We start from the raw sequence: 23,161 nt of genomic DNA, 5'->3' as shown, positions 1-23,161 counted from the left end.
AAGCCATCAATCATGACAGAACTTGGTGGAAATCATTTCGCAATGATAGTATGTCATTAGTCAGTGTCATGGTCCTGGCATTTGGTTGTAGAGTTTCCTGTTCTATTTATTTTGATAAGTTCACTCACCCTGTCATGATTGGTTTAAATCACTGTTTTCCCGCCTTTTTGATTGTCTGCACTGCTCTGATTAATTTCACCTGTCCATCGTTCACACTCTCCTCCCCTTGCGTATTGAGTCTGTTTTTTCCTCCTTGTTCATTACCACTTTGTCCTTGCACTCTGTGCTCAGAGTTCTCTGGGGTCAGATCAGTCTCGATAATTGCAAATGCACACAAAGACTCACAAATGCAAACGGAACAATTCACAAATATATTCGAATTACAAATGCACACAAAGATTGACATAAATTTGACTCACAAATGCACGCAGAACGATTCACAAATACATTCCAATGCACACATAAATTAATTACGATTTATATAAATGTAAAAAAAAAAATCACAAATATATTTCTGTATTTGTGTGTGGATGTTTTCCATTTGTTTGTGGATCGCTCCACATTTGTGTGTGGGTTTTTTGAGACTCGCCTGACGCAAATGCGTTTTTTTCAACTTGGACCTCTCCGTAGCCAATCAGATATCAGCCTCATTTTCAACCAATCACATGAGCGCAGCTCCCCCCTCCCCTCCCCACGAGGCTGCTGGCATTAGAGTTGCGCAATTAGCGGAGGCAACAGGTCAGAAGTCAGCAAACAATGGCGTCTGGTAGTGGCAGCGCTCTGAGTGACACCTTGAGGTGGTCTGCTAGTAACCTGAAGTGAAATGATTTCGTAACTACGCACCATTTCCTCTAAAATCTCATCTGAAATTAGACAAATTGTCTCATGACTGTGATTTGAAGTTGGCCCATGAATGAGCAACGGATACATAGTTCGATAACTTTTTGATCTTTAAGTAACTTTTAAATGCCAAGGACTTAAGAGCATACTGACCGAATCTGAAGTCAATCGGGTCAAATCTCTGGGAGGAGTTCGTTAAAGTATGACGCCTTCAAATGGTCCAAAAACGTCAGAAAATTCAAATGGCCCACTTCTTGTTTGGTTTAGTGAAAAATTGCTGGAGGATTTTTTTTGTACGTCCCATTACGTTCCACATACCTACCAAATTTCATACGGCTAAGTGAAACCCAATGTTGGGGCTACTCAATAGGGGGCGCTATCGAGCCAATATTCCATACTGCAGCTGGACACCCCAATCAGCCTTCAATTTGTGCAAATTATGGCTTGAGTGCCAAATTTCCCAAAATTCCCAGTATCTCAAGCGCCTCCTTTTTGCAACGAAACGCGCACGATAATAATAAACATTAGAATAACAATAGGTCCTCTGCGCCAACTACGTTGGTGCTCGGTCCCTAATAATGCTCTTTACGCTAAATTTCACCCCACTTATGTATGTATGTATGCAACTTAAAAATAGTAACATAAGATCATTGTACCATTTTTTAGATAGATAGATAGATAGATACTAACTTTATTGATCCCGCGAGGGGAAATTATTTTGTTACAAGCAGCAATAGGTTACAGAGCAGCAATAGGTCACAGGTAAAAAATCTTAATATTATATAAAAAGAAAAAGAAAAATACAAGAAAAATACACGTCACAATATATACAGTTATAATATAGTAAAGATGTTATATAAAAAATGCACACTATATACACAGTGAATAGAACAGAATAATATTAAATCAACTAAATAAACAGTAGTGCAGAGGTTTAACGATTTGATTTGGCCCGAGGTGATTTATTGTACAGTCTTATAGCGGTAGGCAGGAATGTTCTCCTGTACCTGTCCTTATGACAGCGGAGCTGGATCATTCTGTTGGACAAAGTGCTCCGCTGTCCCTGCAGTAGGTGGTGGAGAGGGTGGTCCTGGTTATCCAATATGGATGATAGTTTCTTCAGTGTCCTCCTCTCCACCACCTGTTCCAGACTGTCCAGTTTACAGCCGATGATGGAGCCGGCCTTCTTAACCAGTTTGTTAAGTCTGTTGGTGTCTCCGGCTCCAATGCTGCTCCCCCAGCAGACTACGGCGAAGTACAGTGCACTGGCCTCAACAGATCTCCAACATCTTGCTGCACACGTTGAAGGATCGAAGTTTCCTCAAGAAAAAGAGTCGACTCATCCCCTTCTTGTACACAGCGTTGATGTTGGCCTTCCAGCTCAGTCTGCTGTCGATGGAGACACCCAGGTACTTGTACTCCTTCACCATGTCCACATTCTCTCCCAGAACTCTCAGTGGCTGTGGAGCCGTCGTCCTCCTCCCGAAGTCGACCACCATCTCTCTGGTCTTGGCCACGTTCAGAAGCAGGTGATTTCTACTGGCCCACTCCACAAAGTCATCCACTACTGCCCTGTACTCCTCCTCCCGTCCGTCCCTTATACACCCGACCACTGCAGAGTCATCAGAGAACTTCTGCAGATGGCATGACCCTGAGTTGTACTGGAAGTCAGTGGTGTATAAGGTGAACAGGAAGGGAGACAGAACAGTTCCCTGTGGGGCTCCAGTATCACTGACCACCGTATCAGACAGCACACGGCCCAGTCGGACAAACTGTGGTCTGCCTGTGAGGTAGTCAGTGATCCAGGAGACAGTGGACGCGTTAACCCCCACCTCCCGCAGCTTCTCACTCAGTAGCACTGGTTGGATGGTGTTAAATGCACTGGAGAAGTCAAAGAAAGTGATTCTCACAGAGCCACCGGTTCCATCCAGGTGCGACTGAGCTCGTTGCAGCAGGTAGATGATGGCGTCGTCCACTCCCACATGAGGCTGGTATGCAAATTGCAGAGGGTCCAGTGATGATTTCACCTGCAGTCGGAGGTGGGCCAAGACCAGCCTCTCCAGCACCTTCATCACATGGGATGTGAGGGCAACTGGTCGGTAGTCATTGAGGCCAGATGGTGTCGTCTTCTTAGGAACAGGAACCAGGCACGACGTCTTCCACTGCACCGGGACTTCCTCCTGCTTCAGGCTCAGGTTGTAGAGGTGTTGTAGGACATCAGACAGCTGGATGGCGCAGGTCTTCAGGACCCTGGGGCTGATGCCATCAGGTCCCTCAGCCTTTCCTTGGTGGAGTCTCTCCAGCTGTCTTCTAACCTGGCCAGTCGTCACAGAGAGGGGGGGGAGAGTGGTCATGGTGTCGGTGGTGGAAGAGCCCTTTGAAGTAGAGGGCTCATTGTCCGTGCCGCTCACCAGGGGGGACAGAGGGGGGAGGGGAGGAGGCAGCCGAGGTGTTTGTGAGGTGAGGTGTGTTGAGGAGACAGATGAGGGCTGTGAGCTAAATCTATTGAAGAAAGAGTTTAGCTCGTTGGCCCTCTCCAGGGAGCCCCCTGGTTGTCTCCCTCCAACCTTGAAGCCAGTAATCAGCTTCATCCCGGTCCACACCTCCCTCACAGATGCCAGGAGTGAAATAAATCCTCCTCACCATTTGTTGTGGTTTACAAATGATGAAGAAGTTGGAGAACAATTGTTCATCTGTCCACTTCACAGACCACGCCAGAGCGATCACCAAGTCCATGATGAGGAAGCCAACCATCGACAAGCTGACGTCCAACAGAGATGCCGACATCAAACACTTTGGAAACTTCATCACCAAAGACTCCATTCAGAAGTCGCTGGGCATGTATATGGAGATGCTTAAAAAGAGAAGGGGCTAGAGGAGAGAGGGGAAACTAATAGAATGATACATGCGTTTGGGGAGTTTGTGACACTAGTTGAAAAACGGATCTGCCTTTGGTGTCACATGTTCATTTGTGTCAATTGTGCTAAGATCATTGAGTACAGCTCCCTGCAGCAGCTCACCTTCACTGTTCAACCAGCAAGCTCGTGAAACACTCACCATAATAAGTAGTTTGTTTGTTTCACTTATGTAGCAGAAAGGAACAACTGCATTTGGTTGCTAACCCTGTGTTGGACAATGACAATAACTTAACCTTGAACCTTGATAGACACCAGTGATTCAGTGACAAAAATGTTTTCTATCCAAATTTCTAAATACTTTATTTAAAGTTACATCAATCCGTTCTAATTTACCATTAAACCATATTTTGTGAAATATTCAGTATGCTAGTTAGCCAAAGCTTCACAGACCTACTGTGCCCAGTTACGGTTGCTAAGCTGTGATTGGACATTTGCTTTTCGGGGGAGGTCTTTAGCGAACAGTCAGTTATTGCCACAGGCCGGTCTCCACTGAGTGCCTAGCCTTGCTGTAACTTCAAGAGCCATAACTAATGAAAGTAACTCTGGGAGCATTTAAACAGCCCACAGTGGGCGATGCCTTTGTGATCTCACAGTTTTATTTACATTTAGCCTGAAATATCTGAAGCAATGATAGTTTTTGTTGTCAGAGGATTGATTCGTGTGATTAAGGAATGAAATGAAGCTGTTAAAAATCACATCGTCACTTTCATTTTTAGCCGTGTACTTTATCTTTAACAATGATCCTCATAAAGTCTCTTTCAGACGTACTGCTACTGCTGCTGGCGTCACGACATGCAGATAGCTTTAGTTTATTGTGCAACATTTTCGATACATACCTCTGAAAATTGTGCTGCTACTTGATACAATGAAGGTGAAACATTGAAAAAAATGACAAAACAGAATAGCAGAAATAATTTGTTTATTTTGGTCTAGTCAATTCAATGCTGCATGGTTGCAGCGGGTTGCACCCCCATGAGTCATCATTATCCAAATTCACCGTGGAGGTCTCTGCAACGGTTTTGGCAGTCGTGATTCAGGTACTCTTTTACGCCAGCGTCACCTCCACAGGGAAATGGTCGCTGACAGCCAATGCCTGAGAGAGAGAGAGAGAGAGAGAGAGAGAGAGAGAGAGAGAGAGAGAGAGAGAAAACATTGTGGGTTTCCCCTGTGGCACAATTTCTAGTTGGTCCAGCTTCAGCAAGATGTCCTCGGTTCGACAGAAAACAGGTTTATTATGTTTTGTAAAACTCAAGTCATCAAAACACCCTCTTCACTTACATCACTGAAGGACTACACACAGTACTGGTTTTGCATGTTTCAGCACCATCAACCAAAACTGATGACCATTTACCAAGCATGTATGTGTGCAACAATTGAAATAAAAAAAATAAAAATGTGCTGCATTATTTGGGGCCCTAAGCTAAACTATTGCTCGACTGGTCTGGGAATTTCCTTAAGTCTCCTTCGGTTGCCTGGCAACTGCTCAAAGGAAAGAAACAGTCCAGCACATAACCTTCCGTAAAATCTGATTATTTGGTGAGTTGAGGTGAACTTTGATACACTGATGCGCAATAATCATGCTCTTCTTGGCAAAACTGCCCTGTGTAGGTTTAGGCATTAGACCTTGACTAGTTTGGGCCAGTATAGCCCATTGGTCAGGGCATAGAACCTGAACAACTCAGGCTACCAGTACCTCGGTGAGCATGGTTGCTGGCCAATCCTTGCTCTTGAATGGCTGCGCAGGGCGGGTCTTGCCAAGAAGAACACTGGGATTCATAACAACGTCTTACTGACACCTCCTCGTGTTCACAATCTGTTTCACCTGTAACCTCCCAACAGGGATGTCACCGTGCATTGACCAAGCCGTCACTATACTTCTACATCACTGCTGCAAGGAGAAAACCATTGAAATGGAACAGAAGTAGAACGCAATGAACGGTTTTGTGTTCATTTGACCAGCACAAAAGAAAATTGTGATTTTTGATAGTTATGGTAGCTTGTCCTTCCCTGGAGTGGCGGGGAGTAAGACCCAGAGCTGCTGCTGAGCTCATATTCTGTAACCAGTGTAGCATTAAAGCATGCTGGAACTAGCAAGCTAGCCACTTAGTCAGCTGTCCACTAGTTAGCTAGCTAATTAATGCTGGTTACAATAAATGATCCATGGCAATAGCGATGTGCTTTCCTACGCTGTGACAAGAGGATGAAACATGAAGTGGTTTGTAGGATTTAATCACTGCAAGGAGCTACTCTTAAATACTCATGACTAAATCATTGCTTTTACAAACTTGTATAGAATTTGAAAAACAAAAAAATTCAGATCAAGATTAGAAGTCATTCATAATTGAGATACAACTAAATATCGTCTCTAGAGCAGCAACTGTAATGTTTATGTGCGCGGCCTTTGGGGGAAAATGAAGGAACCAACAACGCCACCTGGGGAATCACACCCCAGGAAGTTTAAGCTTAACCGTAAGATATCATTTCTTTTAGAATTGTTAAGGCCTACAGATTCATTACCATTATGAGACAGAGACATATTTCCTAAAAATTAACCAAAGGTTTTATTTAAGGAATCAAAGAAAATAGTCAAATTTGCAGGGATGAGAGCCGCGGGGAGGGAATAATATTAATGGACAAAAAAATGACTGGAACCAGTAAGGGATCTTAAATAATTATTACATATTAAGCTATAAAGGCCTTACTAAAAACTCTAAGACTACATTATAATATAATATCCTAAAATGTCCTATCCATCATAAACTAAGCAAAATGGCGGGCTTTAAGTAGAGGCCACAAAATAATACAAATGACCACCTTATATATGGGGTACTAACATATGCAGTCACTCATCGACGGCACAACGATGATGGAGCTTCTAAAAGAATTTCCAACCAACATGTTAGTCCAGAGTTATTAAAGGCGGCTGTATTTCATAACGGTTGGCATGTTCCTCTCATTTCATGTCACTTCACTTCCTGCCTTTGTGTGTTTTCCCGCCACAGTGATTGTCTGCCCCGCCCCTGATTGATCCCACCTGTGTCCCATCACCTACACCTCCCCACTGTACTTGAACTCTGTGTTCCCCTGTCTCTGTGCCGGTTCATCTTAGTCCTTTGTGTCCAGCGTTTCAGTGATTCTCCTAGTGTTATGTTCTCTGCCTGTTTTTCATCGACTACGTTTTTTTGTCTGATTCATTTGAGTGCCTTTGAGTCCTGTTTGTCCCCGTGGTTCATTGATAATATAGTATCAGTCATTGATTCTGTCCTCCTGTCTGCTTCGTCTCAGCCAGCAGAGAAGTTCATAAGAAACTAACAGAAACAGACTGAGGACAGACAGCTTCGGTTTTAGCATGTTTGTAAAAAAGAAAAGAAAAAGCTTTTGGCCGATCGTTGTGTTTGTTTAAACATAGCAGCGGTGGATGAGAGGCTGCGGACAGAGCAGATTGAATTAGGTTTCACTTTCGTTTACATGTTCATGTTCGTTGAACAGATGTATTGATAAAGTTTTGGATTTTTCCACCGCAGCCTCTGTGCTCTGTATGCTGACTTAGTTCCATGTGTGTGTGAGTGTAGTTGAAGGAGATCAGCCCTGACAGACAGAGCAGAGGAGATGCTCCCTGCAGCGTGATAATAAACTACACCGAAACATTACAACGTACTAATAAAAAGCACCAGTAACGTTGGAGCTTATCACTACCTTTAGTTAAAGAAAGGCTCATGGCGGTGCAACATGGCGGACTCTGTGGAAGAGGACCCGCTTCCTATAAAGATAAAAAATGTCTTTTTCTAAGCTAAGTAAAGCATAAGCCTTCTTAGTTTCAGGTCATTATACACTAATAAAAACAAATGTATGAATATTATGTTCTATTTCTGCCTATTAATCTACATTCTTGACACACTCTTCCTTTCTACTCATTTACTCATTTACTCTCTACACTTCGTAACCGTCAACCATCTGGTTGGAGGTCGACACGCTCTACTCACTGAGCTACAGCCGCCTCAAAATCAGAGAAGAGGTCAAACGATGTCTGCCACGCCCACAAATTATGCAGTCGACATCGTCACATTTGGGGAACGGTCCTGGATGATCCACCTTTTTGATCACTGATTCTCCCTTGCCGTGGAAGTATAAATTTAAACCGAAATTAGCCCGCTACAACGGCCACGATGACAACGGCACACATAACAATGTGAATTCTAGTATAGAGGAGAGTTAAAGCTAAAGTTGTTTTTACCTGTGGCAAGTTGAGACCAAAGGCCACCCTGAAGTTGTAGACCCCAGCACTGTTGGGCACCACTCCAGCGTTCATGGCACCAGTGACCACAATCCTGCAGATACAGGAAGAGGAGTGGAATTTAGAGTCTGTACACCTGTGTGTGTGTGTGTGTGTGTGTGTGTGTGTGTGTGTGTGTGTGTGTGTCTGTGTGTGTGTGTGTGTGTGTGTGTGTGTGTGTGCATGCAAGTGTGTATGCGTGTGTTTGTGTGGTGTGTGTGTGTGTGTGTGTGTGTCTGTGTGTGTCTGTGTGTGTGTGTGCGTGTCTGTGTGTGTGCGTGTGTGTGCGTGTGTGTGTCTGTGTGTGTGTCTGTGTGTGTGTGTGCGTGTCTGTGTGTGTGTCTGTGTGTGTGTGTGTGTGTGTGTGTGTGTGTGCATGCAAGTGTGTATGTGTGTGTGTGTGTGTGTGTGTGTGTGTGTGTGTGTGTGTGTGTGTGTGTGTGTGTGTGTGTGTGCATGCAAGTGTGTATGTGTGTGTGTGTCCACCTGTCGTAAGGTAAGCCTGTTCCCACTGAAGTGGCCGCAGCGTTGTTGATCAGCCAGTGGAACTGCGGGTCCATGAAGAGGCGGATCTGCTGCCATCTGGGGGGCGTTACGTAAGTGCCTCCAGCGTTGAAGTCGCCCAGCAGCACGATGTTCTGCAGAGAGAGCAGAAATAGTTTCAACCATCCCCCATCTCGTATTTTAACAAATTAATCATCCTTTACACTCTTTTTAAAAAAAATTCCACCAAATAATTGGTTTTGCGTGTTTTCTGGAGGAGAACATTCACATTGGTGTTCCATTGATTGATGACATAAGTCGCCACGTCATAGAGGGCATCGATTTGCTGCACAGCGGCTGTTGGAGAGGTGTGCTGGGGGATCAGAACAAAGTTCCTCACAACTATAAAACAGGAGGAAGGAGAAAGGAGTGAGTGAACGAAGAGGGAAATGTGAGATGACAAGAGACAAGTTGATGTTTTGGATATGGCAGACATGATTCATATAACAAAAAAGTGAGCTCACTGTCTTTTAAATGTGGCAGGACAGAGTTGCCGGCCCTATGTGGCTGACATAAATACTGTATGGCAGTCAGATTTCAACTGAAGACAAAACAGTTTTTAAAGGGGCCTTGGTGACCAACGGATCGTGACCTCAGAATCTCTCACACACGTCTGGTGTTTAGCTCTCAGTTGGTCGCCTAACAAGAGAGGCAATCTCCATCACTGGCGTCTGACAGTGAGAAAGAGTTATCGCTCTCTGTTCTTTGCCGCACTCTTTCAGAGCGTACCGGCTTGTTGGGAGGAGAACTCGACCATGAAGGGCGGGCGGCTGAAGCGACCGTAGAAACCGTAGGGAACGTCGTTGTAGATGGCGGATCTAACCACGGCCACCGTCGTCGTCCTGCAGAGGAAAGATAGTACTTAACCACATCTCTCACTAACTGTAAACACATTGCCTTTGAAGTAGTCTTCAAAAAGCGGTTAAAGCTCATCAACCCTTTCCTGTAGTCAGCTATTCACAGCATCGCTGGAGCATTTTCAGAAGTCATTTATCGGTCCTGTGACCACTAGGGAGCAGCTTGACCGGTCCTGAATGTGTGAATGGATGAATGTAATGTGCAGATGTGTCATGTTTTTGGTTTTTTTGCCCAACAAATGTAAGTATAATTACCAAAGGAAGTCTGTGTTACTAAATACAGTTGGACCAAAAGGTATTCTGTATTCACCAGTATTCTTTGCAGAAATTAAATTTCATGATGTGTTTGGTGTTTTTAAAGTGGGCTATTTATATAGTAGCTAGTATGGTGGGCTATGCTGTATATTGTGCATGTTATGCAATTATGTGACACTCCATATAATATGGGAATTTCAAATGCATTTTAATTTTTCACAACACATCTGCAAGTAATTTGCATTCAAAAAGGAACAGTGTGTAGGATTTATCTATTGGCAGAGTGTTGTTTGAATGTTTTCATCACCTGAAACTACGAATCGTTGCATTTTTGTTAGCTTAGAATGAGTCTTTAGCTACGTAGAGAGTGGGTCTTCTCCTTCATGTTTCTACAGTAGTACGTGACACATGATCACCCATATTTACTGTAAACTCCGATCTGCTAATATCTGTACTGAACCATCTTTCATAAAAACCAGTGGTGGGGAGTAACCGTGTTGTGTGGATTATGTTGTGGAACAATCTGTGGATTAATCTGTGGACTTCTTGAGTGTGTCGAGATAAACAGCGATACTTTTAGGAAGAAAGGAAGTTGTTTCACCAACTTGTACGAGGGAATTGGATCAATAAAAGCTTTCTTGCTTTCACCTACGTCGGTGTGAGTTATGTGCATAGGACCAGAAACACGTCAGTTACTTTACTTAAGGTTACTTTTCAGATTGTGCTTTCACATACAAAACATATAACATACATTATAACATGAGGCATTGGTACAGATTAAATTAGGAAATTAGATATCAATTAGTTGAAATTGGCTCCACCAAGACCAGCTAACAATAATAATCTAGCATTGTAATCTATTACTCTGACAGGGCCCAGTCTGCTGCATTATGTGGTTATACTTGTGATACTTTACGTTTTTCTGATAATACTTATGTATTCGATGTTGAATGCTTGTAGTTGAGTATTTTAATTGTAATGTTGGCTACTTTTACATAAGTAGTTTTCTGGCACTAATCGCTGACAATAAGGACAAAGACACTGTGCAGATCTGAAGTATAACTTTAAAAGAGAAATAGTTTGTTTTCTGTTCACTGATGTGGGATCTCAACGGAGGATTCCAACAGAGGATCGGTTGTTTTTGCCTCTCTCTGTTTACCTGTAGAAGAAGGCATATTTCTCCTTGTGTACATTAGGACCCAGAGGGTTGCTGGCGATGTAGTCGTACCCGTGCTGACCACACACACTGTGAAAACACACACAAACACACAGATGTAGAGCATCATTTTGTTTGTCTCAAATCATAATGTGAGTTCATGAGCCTTCCAACTTAACTTCTACAGAAGGTCACTATATTCTGTGTGTAGTAATATAAGCACTATATAAGGTGTGTGGTTAGTCTAACCCGTTGACGGCCGTCTTGAGTCTGTTAGTCACTGTCTGATCATTGTCTCTGACCTCCTGGATCAGAACGATGTCGTAGCGACAGACAATCTGAGAAACAGAAAACAACACATATCTGATTAGAGTTCTTGCGGCAGTGCCGTCTTATTATATTAGTGGTCTGTTTAGTTTCATTCGATTCAAGTAGAGTTCTCCTGAAACTATTGCAATTGAAGGGAGGCCAGATGTCGAGTAAACCTTGTGGTATTTTAACGTTACTCAGCGCTGTTCAAAATATATCCTCTTTATATTGATGAGATACAGTCTTAAAAAAAGGAATATTGGATGCCAAAAAAACAAAACATTTTCAGACCGTGCTGATTTTGTTCATGAGAGCCGCGTTGGAGGATTTCTGGTTTCCAAATGTCTGGATGTTGAAGGCTCCCAGCAGCAGCAGGGAGGTAGACAGATGCAGCAGGGCCGACAAGAGGCCCAACACACACACCCAACGCATCCTGGGCCAAAGAGGTCACATTAGTGTGTATATTTAAAATTCATCATTCTAAATCTTGATTTTATGACACATGGACAGGTAGCATGTAATAGTTATACTGCATGCTAGAGGAGCCTGAAAGACTCTCTGCCCAGCTGTGGGAGTCAGAGACGCACCAACATCTGCACCCCTGGACACACGACAGCAGGATCTCTATTCCTGTAAGTTTATCTCACTGCGAGTCGACAACCCAGCGTTTCATGTGCTGCTTTTTGCAGAGGCATGCTGGGTAAATTATTACTCCAGCAGGAGAATCATTATTCTGTCACCCTGGTCACACTGTTGTGGAGGTGATTCTTGGTACAAAGATTTTAAAATACAGTGTGGTGAACTTTTTATTATCCTATACGCATACTGTTGCCATATTTTACATTTAGTCAGCCATATCCTGTGTTTAATGAATCATCTTCACCTTTAAAATAACATCTTATTAAAGATCAAGCAAAACCAGTCCCTGTGTATAATGTTAGATAATCTGCAAGACTTGTTCTCCAACTGTGTAACAAAAATAGGTTCAAGATTATTAATGCTGTTAACACTTAATTCCTAGCCTAATTAAGTATGTTATGGAATTCAAAAATAGTAATAAGACAATCTTTGACTTTTTTTCATCCTCAACATTTGTTGGGCTACGGTGTCAGAATGATGAATACAGTTTGAGAACAAGAAGATACAATATAGGATGATTGTTTCCTTGGCAACTCTCATGTTTTTCCCGAAAGATGTATAGGTTTTAGGCGTTCTATTATCTCAATTTGCTTGCGTGCATAAAGCTGCCGTAAATAGGGCACAAAAAAAAGACTGGCCCCCCCACCAGGTTTGGGCTGAGCCCCGAATGTTTACAATGTCTGGATCCGCCCCTGCTGTGTGACATTTAGAGTGTGTACTGCTAAATGAAATACATTTTCTGTCAGCTCCCATGTAAAGGTTGCATGCAAACGCATTGAACCTGACAGTAGGTGTATGTGGAAGAACTTTTTGGGAAAATATTATGGAAGTAAAATTCCAAATGACAACTTTTATTTGACAGCTTTTGAATACCTTGCGGATTCAGATTATTAATAAAAAAAAACAAAAATTATAATATATGTCTTATTATCGATAAAGCTACATGTAGGTATATACAGTACATTTGTTAATATTAGCTCTGCCTTTACCACCTGCACAATTAGTGACTATTACATAAATCCATAACTAATTTGAATAAATTAGTCTTACTTATTATTCTATTAAAAGTGATAGCTGATAGCTTAAAATAGTGTTTGTCAAGTTTGTCCTTTCTGTAGGACTGGCAGGGAGACTCTATAAATGGCCAGGTCTGGTTTCCTCTCACAACTGCCTGTTTATGCTGTCTACATATTCAACAGAACATTCCTAAAACTAAAAAGAAAAACTTAAATAATCCCCTATTCATTCTCTATGTACTGTATTTTATCTATCTATCCATTTATCTATCTATTTATTTATGCATATATGTATTTATGTATTTACTTACTTACTTACGCCCCCCTAATATAATGGTAGGGGAAACACTGTAAGGTAATAATGATAGTTTAGTGTACATGGGTAATGTAGTCAGAAATAACAACATGAAGCTTGTTTATGTGGAGCATTCTCGTTGGACTAACACACTGTGACACATTAACACAGACTGGTTTGGTGTGAAATCATTTCTGTTTTCGAGTCTGCATGCTGTGAAGGCTTGATGACAAGAGATGGACACAATGCATTCTCTGCACGCGTTTATTTCTTTGTTTTCAATATAGTCTTTGTAGGATTTAACTTTTTTTTTGTGTGCAGCCAATAACCTGGAGAGGAGACGGCATCATGTGTCTGTTCTGCACATCAAGCACCTGACACCACTTAACTTTGTCTAGTGTGTGAATTTGTTCAACACCATAAATACAATGTTAGGACATATAATAAATGCTCTATTATACACCATATTGCAAATAAATTAATTAATCAAAACATATTGCAGCCTTACTATTATAGTGGTACAAAAAGGAGTTATCAGTACAGACTCAAATGCACTAACAGGTACGCACGGCCAAATCAAGTCCTGTGCGGAAAAAAATACCTTTAATAATGACGCATTTTAACTTTTTTTGGTAATATGCATCTAATTATCTGATATAATGTAGACAGACAAAATAGTCTGTAACTTCAGGTACTGAAATCTTTCACCTGAACTATTTTTTTTTAAGATTCAATTTATTTGATTATTTACTAAACATTTTTAGTTTTGTTTAAGACAAAGGTTTTTAAAGGGAATTGGATAGAAAAATGTAATGAAAATTATAAAGTGGACGCTGGCTGCACACTCATGACTGAGAATGAAGATCAAAGTCATGTCAGGCAGGGACAGCACTGTGGATTTTTCCTTTTTGACCTCCTGATAGAGGCACAATAATACTCGGACTGGTACGTTCAGGGACCTGAAACAACAGCTTTTTGACAACTGTCAACCGAATAGGCAGAGTGGCGCACACACACACACACACACACACACACACACACACACACACACACACACACACACACCTCATAATCTCATAATCTCTCACATCCAGTTTAACAGCATACACATCCTCTTGGCAGAGCAAAGGAAGAACAAAGACAAAGCAAACATTTGCCAAAATATCACACTTTAACAAAGAAACTAATTAATAAAAAAATGCTAATTAAATAGACAATTAACATACCTTTCTTTGCTCTCTGTTGGTCTCCGCAGGTGTGAATGAGTGACGTGGTGCCTCCCACAGCTCTCAGTGAAGTCCAGCTCCGCTTCCTCTGCCACGATGACATAGAGAATGTCAAGCTGCTCTGTGGTGATTGGTTCCCAATCGAGTAAGCGTCACGCTCAGCGGGGCCAACGGCGGCACTTGTTAGAGTTGTCGTAGTTTGAAGCAAGTTGTCAGATTTGCATCCAAGTCTGAAAGTGCCGTCATCGAACATTTCTTCATACTTTGTAGGGTGAAACATTGAAAGAAAGCATCAAAAATCCAACTTTCTTTTCAGATTTACATTGATATGCACTTATTCACTGCACTTGTGCCTCCACATTAGTTGACTATGGCATGAATATTGGTTGCACTTTGGGGCATTCACAATGCTGGCCACTGGAAGATCTGGAAAACACCTTGGTAGTTCTCGTGCGCCACCGTCGACACACCGGCGATAATTCAATATGAGAATTTATCGCCTTTTTAATGGAATCATGTCGTAATGAAATCATATGTTGAGATATCGTGATACACAATCATGTCCTCTTCATTGATAATAACACTAACATACTAATTCAGATTTCTGTGCACTAGAGTTCTTAATTAAAGGAGAAAAGTACTTTTCACTTGTCAATCAATCAATCAGTCAAACTTTTATTTCAGGGTCCAGATAAGACAGGACATTAAATATAATAATCTGCATACAAAAGCACATTAAAGGTACATAGACACAATTGTACCAATGTCTCTACAGCTGGGATTAGCAGCGTATAGTACTTATTTCACACTAAAGTATACAAAACCATGTGGTTATTTCAAATAGACTTTATATGTTGAACTACCAGAAAACAGATCTCTGTCATATATAATTACAATGTCCTGTTTATGGGGGACATTGCTTTGCCCGTTGCTCATATGGATGGAGTAAAATTACAGATACGTTGGAGATTTAAATTGCGATGTGGTGTCATAGTTAAACCTGATGGTTCTAACAAGGTTAACAAGAACATTTAAGAATGGCGCTTCACATCAAAAGGTTTGCAGACCCCTGGAGTAGAGGAAGGAATGAATATAGTTTGTATTATTGCGTCATGCATGTAGCCTGATGGGCTGACAAGACACCACAAATTCACATCAGAGGGAACAATATTAACCATATCATAAAAACGACACCATAGACAAATTAACACAGTATTAACGCTACTGCAGATGTAAAAACAAAAGCAGTTCACTTACCAAAGCTGCTGTTGACTATTTAAAGACAAAGTCCATCCTTCTTTCTTTGATTACAAAGAGTTTAATGGCGCGGTTGTTCGGTACATCGGTGCGTTTTAGTTCCAGCAAGAGGTCCTTTTCGATCCATGGACACCAGTGATGACAGTCAAGCCTCCCCAGTTGTAGTTGTCGTCCCTATTTACTTAAACTGCAAAGGGATTCACTTGTAATTCTGAAGGCCTCCGGGCAGATTTTTTTAACCTAGAGACAGCATAGGGGCCAAATCTGATTGGATAAAAGCTCTACTTAAAACAAGCAGTGCTGGAAGCAGAGCAACTGAGCAACACAGTATCTGTGCAATGAGAAAATAAGCTAATGGGAACAAATATCTTATCTTATGAAAAATAATTAAATTATAAAATAGCATAACTTTGTGTTTGAGAAATTCACTCGAGGCCGATGTAAAAGTCATTATCACAGGACATTTATTCTTGCAAGAAGGAGACAGAGTTGAAACATACAAGTCATGCATCAAGGCTGCTCAGAGGTCTGTCTCTGGGTCTCTGTTATTTATACTGCGGATAACACACAAGTGCGTTTGCACAGAATCATTTGCATAAAGCTACATGTCTTGAACTTGTTCTTCTCCCCTTCCGCACAAACAAACGTCATCTTGACGTTTAGTAAGATATACAATCGGCCCTTACAGAAGGTCACAGTGACTGCTAAACGAGGAACATCTGAGATACCAAGTGTGAAGAGACACAGGAGCCACAGACTTCACGGAGCCTTGTATGTTAAACCATAAGAGCTGATCATTCTAAAAGTGATTTTTCTCCAACAGTCTCCTTCAGTTCCCATCACGAAGGCTGCAGGTTTTAGCCAGGTGGACTCTGAGAGGATTTGCCTCAGACAAAGAAACAGCTTTTGTCAGTTTTGGGAATGTGGTCCTACTGCCGCACATTCATCCCAAATTATGCTTCCCTTGAAGCCCCTCTGGGAGCATTGATCCATGGAAAAGGCCTCTCATCACATGACAAACTGACCTGGACTCCTGAAGCAGAAGCAGCCTTTACTGACTTAAAGCTAAAGTCAGCACCGACTTTGGGTCTACCCGACCCCACACGACCTTTCACCCAAGCCGTCGATGAAAACAATGGGTGTATGACATCAGTGCTATTGCAACAACATGGCGACAGATTGCGACCAGTAGCGTATTTCTCAGCTAAACTTGACCCAGTCGCTGCTGGACATCCGTGGTGTCTCCGAGCAGTGGCTGCAGCAGAAAAGGCATTGTTAGCATCTCGCGATATTGTTGGTTATGCTCACGTTACATTGCTCGTTCCACACACCGTCTCTCTGATTCTACTCGAGCAAAAGACATCCCACCTGTCCGCTGTCAGGTGGCTTCGATATCACACCATTTTACTTGACATGCCGAATGTAACTGTGAAACGCTGCAATGTTCTCAACCCTGCCTCTCTCCTTCCCGGTCCGGACGACGGCGAGGAGCATAACTGTTTGGCAGAACTCCAGGTTTTGTGCACTCCTCGCCCCGACCTCACTGAGACTCCATTGGGTAACTCAGATCTTGTTTTGTATGTTGACTGTTCCGCTTCGCGGGACCCATCCACAGGTACTAACCATGTTGGTTTTGCTGTTGTTTGAGACTGGTCCACCCTCGTGTTTGGTTCTCTTCCTCACCACTTCTCTGCACAGGCAGCCGAACTGGTTGCTTTCACAGAAGCATGTAAAACCGCAGAGGGTAAAACTGTCACCATTTACACAGACTCCAGATATGCCTTTGGTGTTGTGCAGGATTTTGGAACGTTATGGCCTCATCGCAAATTTCTAAAATCTGATGGCAAGCCTGTCCTTCACCATGACAAAATTTGAGAACTACTAGATGCCATTTTGCTCGCCTCTGTGCAGCACACACACATGATACAGACACTGTCTCGCAGGGGAATGCAAGGGCGGATGCAGCTGCCAAAGCAGCAGCTCAACTACCCCTGCCGAACTCACCAGATCCTAATTTTCTCTCACATACAATGGTTCCACAGCCTTCCTCTCTCTCAGCTCTCCAATCCATGTCAACATCAGCTGAGCGGGCCTGACGGTAAGCCGTGCCTCCCCAAACACCTTTTCCCTCATTATGCTAAGCTATCACATGGCTTTGACCACGCTGGAAAGGGCTGTATGTTAGACTTAATCAACACTCATTGGTTCACAAAAGGCTTTTCGGCCTATGCACAAAAATATTGTCAAGCCTGACATGATAGTGCTTTATTTAAAACTTGCCCACCTATGCAGATTAATCCGGCTCCCGCACCGCCGCTGGCAGACACTGACTCAGTAATGCACGCCCCTAATGCCACCTTTGTATGTTTCAATCATACCTACGGTAATGTTTCCCTTGGGACAACTCGCCTTCGATGTAAAAAAAAAAACTATACTCACTACCCACCAAATAATAAATAGTAATCGATGGAAACGCGATGCATTTGACGCAGGTCTTAGACCAGGGGTATTTAATTAACATTCCAAAAGGTCCAGATAGAGAAAATCTCCTCGGGCAAAGGTCCGAAACATTACAATAATATCTAACTTGCGCTATTTAGTGCCGTATATATATATTCAAGAAGCCTAGTAGTAGTAACAACATCTCTGTGTAGCCAACAACTGTCAAATCAAATAAAGAAAGTACACATCAATTATATTTTAACAATTATTATTCTCAGTTTTAAAATTTAAGTGGATGGATTATAAATAATACATAAAAATACATAAATAAATGTTCTTCTCATTTCAAGTCAAATAAGGGCTGGATTAAAGAATAACTGACATAACAGAAAGCTTTTGAAAAATGTGCATCTTAATAGCAGACCACCTCAAGGTGTCACTCAGAGAACCAGGACATTCTGATGTAGCATTTCAAAATTAAAGCCCTTCAAAATCGCATGCATGAGCTAACTTCAAATCACATTAATGAGGCAATTTGTCTAATTTCAGATTAGATTTTAGAGGAAATGGTGCATAGTTACAAAATAATTTCACCTCAGGTTAAAATGAAGTAATTCATTTTAGAAAAATTAATTTCACTGAATTGCCCTGCAGCTTTAAATTCAGTTAATTCAGGTGTGAAGTGATGTCAATCAAAAAAGCCACATTATTATATTGTTGTCATCTTCTAACAAGAGAAATGTGTGAGCATGGACTTTATGTGTGGTTATTAAACTACTTGTTTCAGCTCCATTCTCTCTGTTAACATCATAGTTGGTCAGTGAATTAACCTGTTAGGATTCTGGTCATATTGGGCTCTTAGGTTGTTTATTTTCTGTGACTTCATTTCAGATGTGAGTTGGTACGTTTGCTCAAAAGAGTTGTGCTTTGTCTCGTAGTGGCGCTTCACATTACCGCTTTCAATAATCGCCACGGTCTCTGAACATATGAGACACACTGGTTTTAAACTGTCCGTGGGAAGAATGAACCTGTGAAAGAGTCTGTTCATTATTGTTTAAAGACTCTGGTCACTTCTCTCTCTCTTTGGAGAACGCCATGTGAAATAACTTCTCTGACTCACGTAATAATTCTTCTACTCCTCGTTCTCTTTCCTCGTCTCCCCCGTGTGTGTACATCTCACTCGAGTCAGGAAACTTGTCAGAATAACCATATTTGATTGGCTGCGCTGCATCACGTGATGTGATTTACGCCGCTGAACAAGTGCCGTAAAGGCTGGAAAAGCTGCGCCGGTTAAAATAAAAATGCTCCGTCAAAATGTAATAATTCTCAATTATCTATCGGTTTTAGGTCCTGGGTCCGGATACAACGGCATCTGGGTCCGGATCCCGACCGCGGTCCCCCTATTAGTGACCCCTGATATATACTATTGTAATGATCTAATGTACAATGGTCAAGGGGAGGAATGTAATGGTATTTTTTACGTAGTATATATATTTCTACTTAGTATATGTTTCTACTTAGTATATATTTCTATTCAGTATTGTATGCATGCATAAGTACTTCTGCTCTGAACTTTGTTGAACTGCACCACTGTGTCTCTGTTGTAGAAAAGAAGTATTCTCTCTTTCCTGTTCACATAGATAACTAACTGTGTTTTGAGAATGTTGTATGAGAATATTCCAGCGCCAAAGCCTTCGGGCCGCTTGTTTTGGTTGCTGGCCGTTTGTTTTCACTTGTTGTTCCTATGTCTGTAACATTGGCCATCGGCCCCCACCTTTGCTCATTCTGCATAAAGAAAGCTTGTTCATTTTTTTCGAGGTTCTTCCTCAATGAGACTGTAGTGTGTGTGTGCGTGTGCTCCAGCTCCGGCTCCCTGATGACTGATTGAGGGCACCTGGGTGAAGGTGTGGGTTTGACTTATATAAGCGCCTCCTTGCTCTGACCTCACTCTCACCCCTTCCTGGCACCAGACCCTGGTCTTCTGTTGGATTTGCACATTACGTTTGTTTCGTGTCATATAATAAACTGTAACCTTTGGTGTTTTGGAACTAATTTGGTGTTGTGTCCCTTATGTTGCGACTTCCGAGCCGGTCGGAACAACAGAAACATTAAGTTTTACAAGTAAATAGATTTGACAGTTGCCTCTCGTCTTGTACGGCGAGAGCCTGGAAGACTTTCAAATCGCACCCTAACCCGCTCAGACCCCGCTGCAGCTCTCTGTCACTGCTCAGCTCCAAAGCGTCATCGGTGGGCTGCAGCAGCTGTTTGCCACTCAGACCTGCAGAGAGAAAGTGTAGACGCTGACTACAAGTGTTGGCTGAATCAAGATGTGGCACTGGTCAAGAGAGTAGGGGTGGGAATCACCAGAGACCACGCGACAAGATATTATCGCCATACTTGAGCCACAATATGATCCTAGTGTAAATATTTTGCAACGTGACGAGCATTGTGATGACATATATCATTTATTACCTTTTTCTCAACTGCAAATTATGTATGTTTTATCTAAAAAGTAAAAAGTTTTCATTCGGTTCACCTCACTTTTATTGCAGCAAAATATTTTTTTTGTGAGTCATAAAGACGTTTCATGAAGCATAAATGTTGCATCATGCACCTGACAAACTGAGCTGTTTGTGAGTCCAGCTCACTGACTTTACCCATGACCAGGAAGAACTTCAGCACCATCTGGTGGCCTGATAACAGCAACTGTTACCAAAATTTGTATTGGCAATATTAATATTATATATAATAAAAGATTGATACTTGGCATCCGTGTATATCAATACAATAATGCAAAAATATCTAAATACAATGCTGTACAGATGTAGCTGTAAATAAGGTCAAATGGATTATTCACAAGCATGTTTTCTGTGTCCAAAATAAATTAAAAACAAAAATGCCACCAAATTGTGAGAGAAATGTCTTTAGTTTTAGTCTTTGATCTTTGTTTGCTGAAAAATGAAATGAGTTATTACTGGCAATGACTGATGCCTTTGAGTTGAAGAAATCTCTGACAACATGAAGACAAAAAAAATATATCAATTCTTTGATTTTCCAAAGTAAAAGTCAGACATTTCTTTTCAGATCTAAGTCATTTCACTATGTTTATATTTAAAGATGTCCTGAAAAGCTCAACAGTAGTCTTAACAAATTCGCCAGTAAGGACTCTTAAATATCTGCGTCACTTCCGGCACACCAGGGGACGCTACAGCCACATCGTGACGTCATCAGGGGGAAATTAAACATGGCCGACAGCAAGCTCTAGACGGCTGAAGTTAGCGAAAAGCGTGTGTAAATTCGGCGAACCTCTGAGACTTTGCTGCAGGCGTTTGAACTGTGAGGTACACCTTTGCTGTATCGTTATATTTGGATACGTCTCACACATGAATTGGAGGTTCAAGTTGAGTTTGTTCGTCTGTAAAGACCTCACTAAACCGGACATTAGCCCGCGGTGTTAGCCACGTTAGCAGCCGGACCAGCGCCTGCTTTTGTTTTTGTCGGGAGGGTGTGCTCTAGAGGGCTGACGTTGTGAAGCCTTTTTAATTATTTTTCCTTTTTTACCCGACTTGGACTGCAGCTGTTTAGGTGGACTGAGTCCGGGGCTTTTTGTATTGTGTTGTGGGTGGGGTCTAGCCCGTCTAGCAGCGTGTTAGCGGTGTTGTTCATTCAAGGCCAACTTGGCAACAAAGCCACACTTTTCAGACTACGGACACTTCACTCGACTCGAGCCGCTGGACCGTCGTATCTGCCTCTGAACATTGCGCCCGGCAACATGGATCCAAAGCGCGCACACGGCAAACCTCAGACGAGCGGCAGCAGCAGCGACTCCAGCTGCGGCAGCCCCGCGTCCCCCTCCGGCAGCCCCGCGCCGTCGGCGAGCAGAGCCCCGGTGCCCGGGGGCAACGCGTTCGCCAACGACGGCAGCTTCATGGAGATGTTCAAGAAGAAGATGGAGGAGGAGGCGAAGAGGAAAAAGGAGACGCAGCAAACAGGTGGAGAGGCGAGAGCCACCGAACAAGGACAGACACCAGTGGAAAAGAAGCCCCCTCCCGTGACGAGCTTTGTAAGGGGTTTGGCAGTTGTAAGATGAGATAGCAGTATTTCAACACGCATCCAAAGTGGAGCACCATTGACAGTCTCGCTCTGACACTAAAGTTATTACATCCTGAAATAAAGGCCAATATTTCAGTAGTACATGCCAGTGATTTGTTTTACTTGTTCTGAACACATTGTGGCAATAATTGTAGACCAGCGAAGACTATGGATGCTCCTTTTTTTACTGATGATGGTTTCAACCGGTGGTGCGGCAAGAAACTAAATGTAGACCTTCTGCTCTGGTGTAGTCTCCTTCATTGACAGTCCACCTGCAAGGGCTCCTATAACGGTTTCAGTCTTCTATCCCCTAACCCAGGTGGGGAAGCGCAGAGGCGGCGTGTTCCTAAAGACCGGCGTGGTTGCAAAGAAGCAGAACAACGAATCAGAAGTGAGTGGAGATGGCGGTGGGGGTGGGGTGGTGGGGGTCAATTTGAAATGTTTGGACTTTTGACTTTAATCACTTTGCGTTTTTTCCCTCTCCCGCAGGGCATGCCAGGCAAGAGCGATGCTTGGTCAAAGTATATGGCCGAGGTAAAAAAGTACAAAGCCCACGAGTGTGGGGACGACGATAAGACCAGGCCTCTGGTCAAGTAGGGTTCCGTGACGCGACAAAGTGTTTGTGAGGTGGACGACCATCTGGGAGAAGCTCCGGGACGGCCGGCCAATCCTGAACCTTCTCATACTGCCAGTTCAAGTCACCCTCCGCGGAAAGCCCGTCACAAACTGCGTAGCTTGAAAGGGCCTTTCCCCCCCCCTCTTTATTTTTATTTTTTTGTATTGTTTTTGTCTTGCTTGTTCTTTGTTGGGACTCTGGTAATCTGATGTCAAAAGGTGTTTTGGAAACTTGGCATTCATTATTGTTACGTGTTTTCTAATTTGTCATGTCTGGGTTAAGTTAGGGTTCATTAGCAGTTGGATTTGATTTAATAGTCAAACCAAGGTGTCAATTAAATCTACACTGCCCATTAATGTGTGGTGTTGTGCCTCAGTTTTGTGTCGTAATAGTCTCACTTGACTTCACTGCTGTCAAAAGTATAAAC

The 23,161-nt window shown here is 42.5% G+C and overlaps 2 protein-coding genes across 2 annotated transcripts; one reads left to right on the top strand and one right to left on the bottom strand.

Annotated features, from left to right (window-relative positions):
* Nucleotides 1-4,660: 4,660 nt before the first annotated feature.
* Nucleotides 4,661-11,434, bottom strand: LOC137892098 (deoxyribonuclease-1-like). Its single transcript, XM_068737016.1, has 9 exons — nt 11,428-11,434; nt 11,344-11,354; nt 11,092-11,180; nt 10,846-10,932; nt 9,304-9,416; nt 8,804-8,916; nt 8,518-8,669; nt 7,993-8,086; nt 4,661-4,851 (listed from the first exon to the last, which is right to left on the bottom strand). The coding sequence occupies exons 1-9, from the start codon at nt 11,432-11,434 to the stop codon at nt 4,804-4,806; spliced, it is 714 nt and encodes a 237-aa protein (XP_068593117.1). The 3' UTR covers nt 4,661-4,803.
* Nucleotides 11,435-21,264: 9,830 nt separating this feature from the next.
* trir (telomerase RNA component interacting RNase) lies at nt 21,265-23,109 on the top strand. Its single transcript, XM_068737013.1, has 3 exons — nt 21,265-22,089; nt 22,438-22,509; nt 22,608-23,109. The coding sequence occupies exons 1-3, from the start codon at nt 21,799-21,801 to the stop codon at nt 22,713-22,715; spliced, it is 471 nt and encodes a 156-aa protein (XP_068593114.1). The 5' UTR covers nt 21,265-21,798; the 3' UTR covers nt 22,716-23,109.
* Nucleotides 23,110-23,161: the final 52 nt, after the last annotated feature.

The sequence above is a fragment of the Cebidichthys violaceus genome, unplaced genomic scaffold (genome assembly GCF_023349555.1).
Source record: "Cebidichthys violaceus isolate CVI_PGR_0920_01 unplaced genomic scaffold, fCebVio1.0.p SCAF_75, whole genome shotgun sequence".
Lineage (NCBI taxonomy): Eukaryota > Metazoa > Chordata > Actinopteri > Perciformes > Stichaeidae > Cebidichthys > Cebidichthys violaceus.
The sequence above is the reverse complement of the archived record's forward strand: the minus strand, read 5'-3'. Positions and strand labels throughout refer to the sequence as shown.

Excerpts from the sequence above, each read along its gene's own strand:
- trir (XM_068737013.1), top strand. The coding sequence starts at position 21,799 with ATGGATCCAAAGCGCGCACACGGCAAACCTCAGACGAGCGGCAGCAGC. Across the intron at positions 22,090-22,437 it reads CCCCTCCCGTGACGAGCTTT|GTGGGGAAGCGCAGAGGCGG; the intron begins GTAAGGGGTTTG and ends CCCCTAACCCAG. Across the intron at positions 22,510-22,607 it reads AGCAGAACAACGAATCAGAA|GGCATGCCAGGCAAGAGCGA; the intron begins GTGAGTGGAGAT and ends CCTCTCCCGCAG.
- LOC137892098 (XM_068737016.1), bottom strand. Across the intron at positions 8,917-9,303 it reads GTTCTCCTCCCAACAAGCCG|TTGTGAGGAACTTTGTTCTG; the intron begins GTACGCTCTGAA and ends CCTGTTTTATAG. Across the intron at positions 8,670-8,803 it reads TCAATCAATGGAACACCAAT|AACATCGTGCTGCTGGGCGA; the intron begins GTGAATGTTCTC and ends CTCTCTCTGCAG.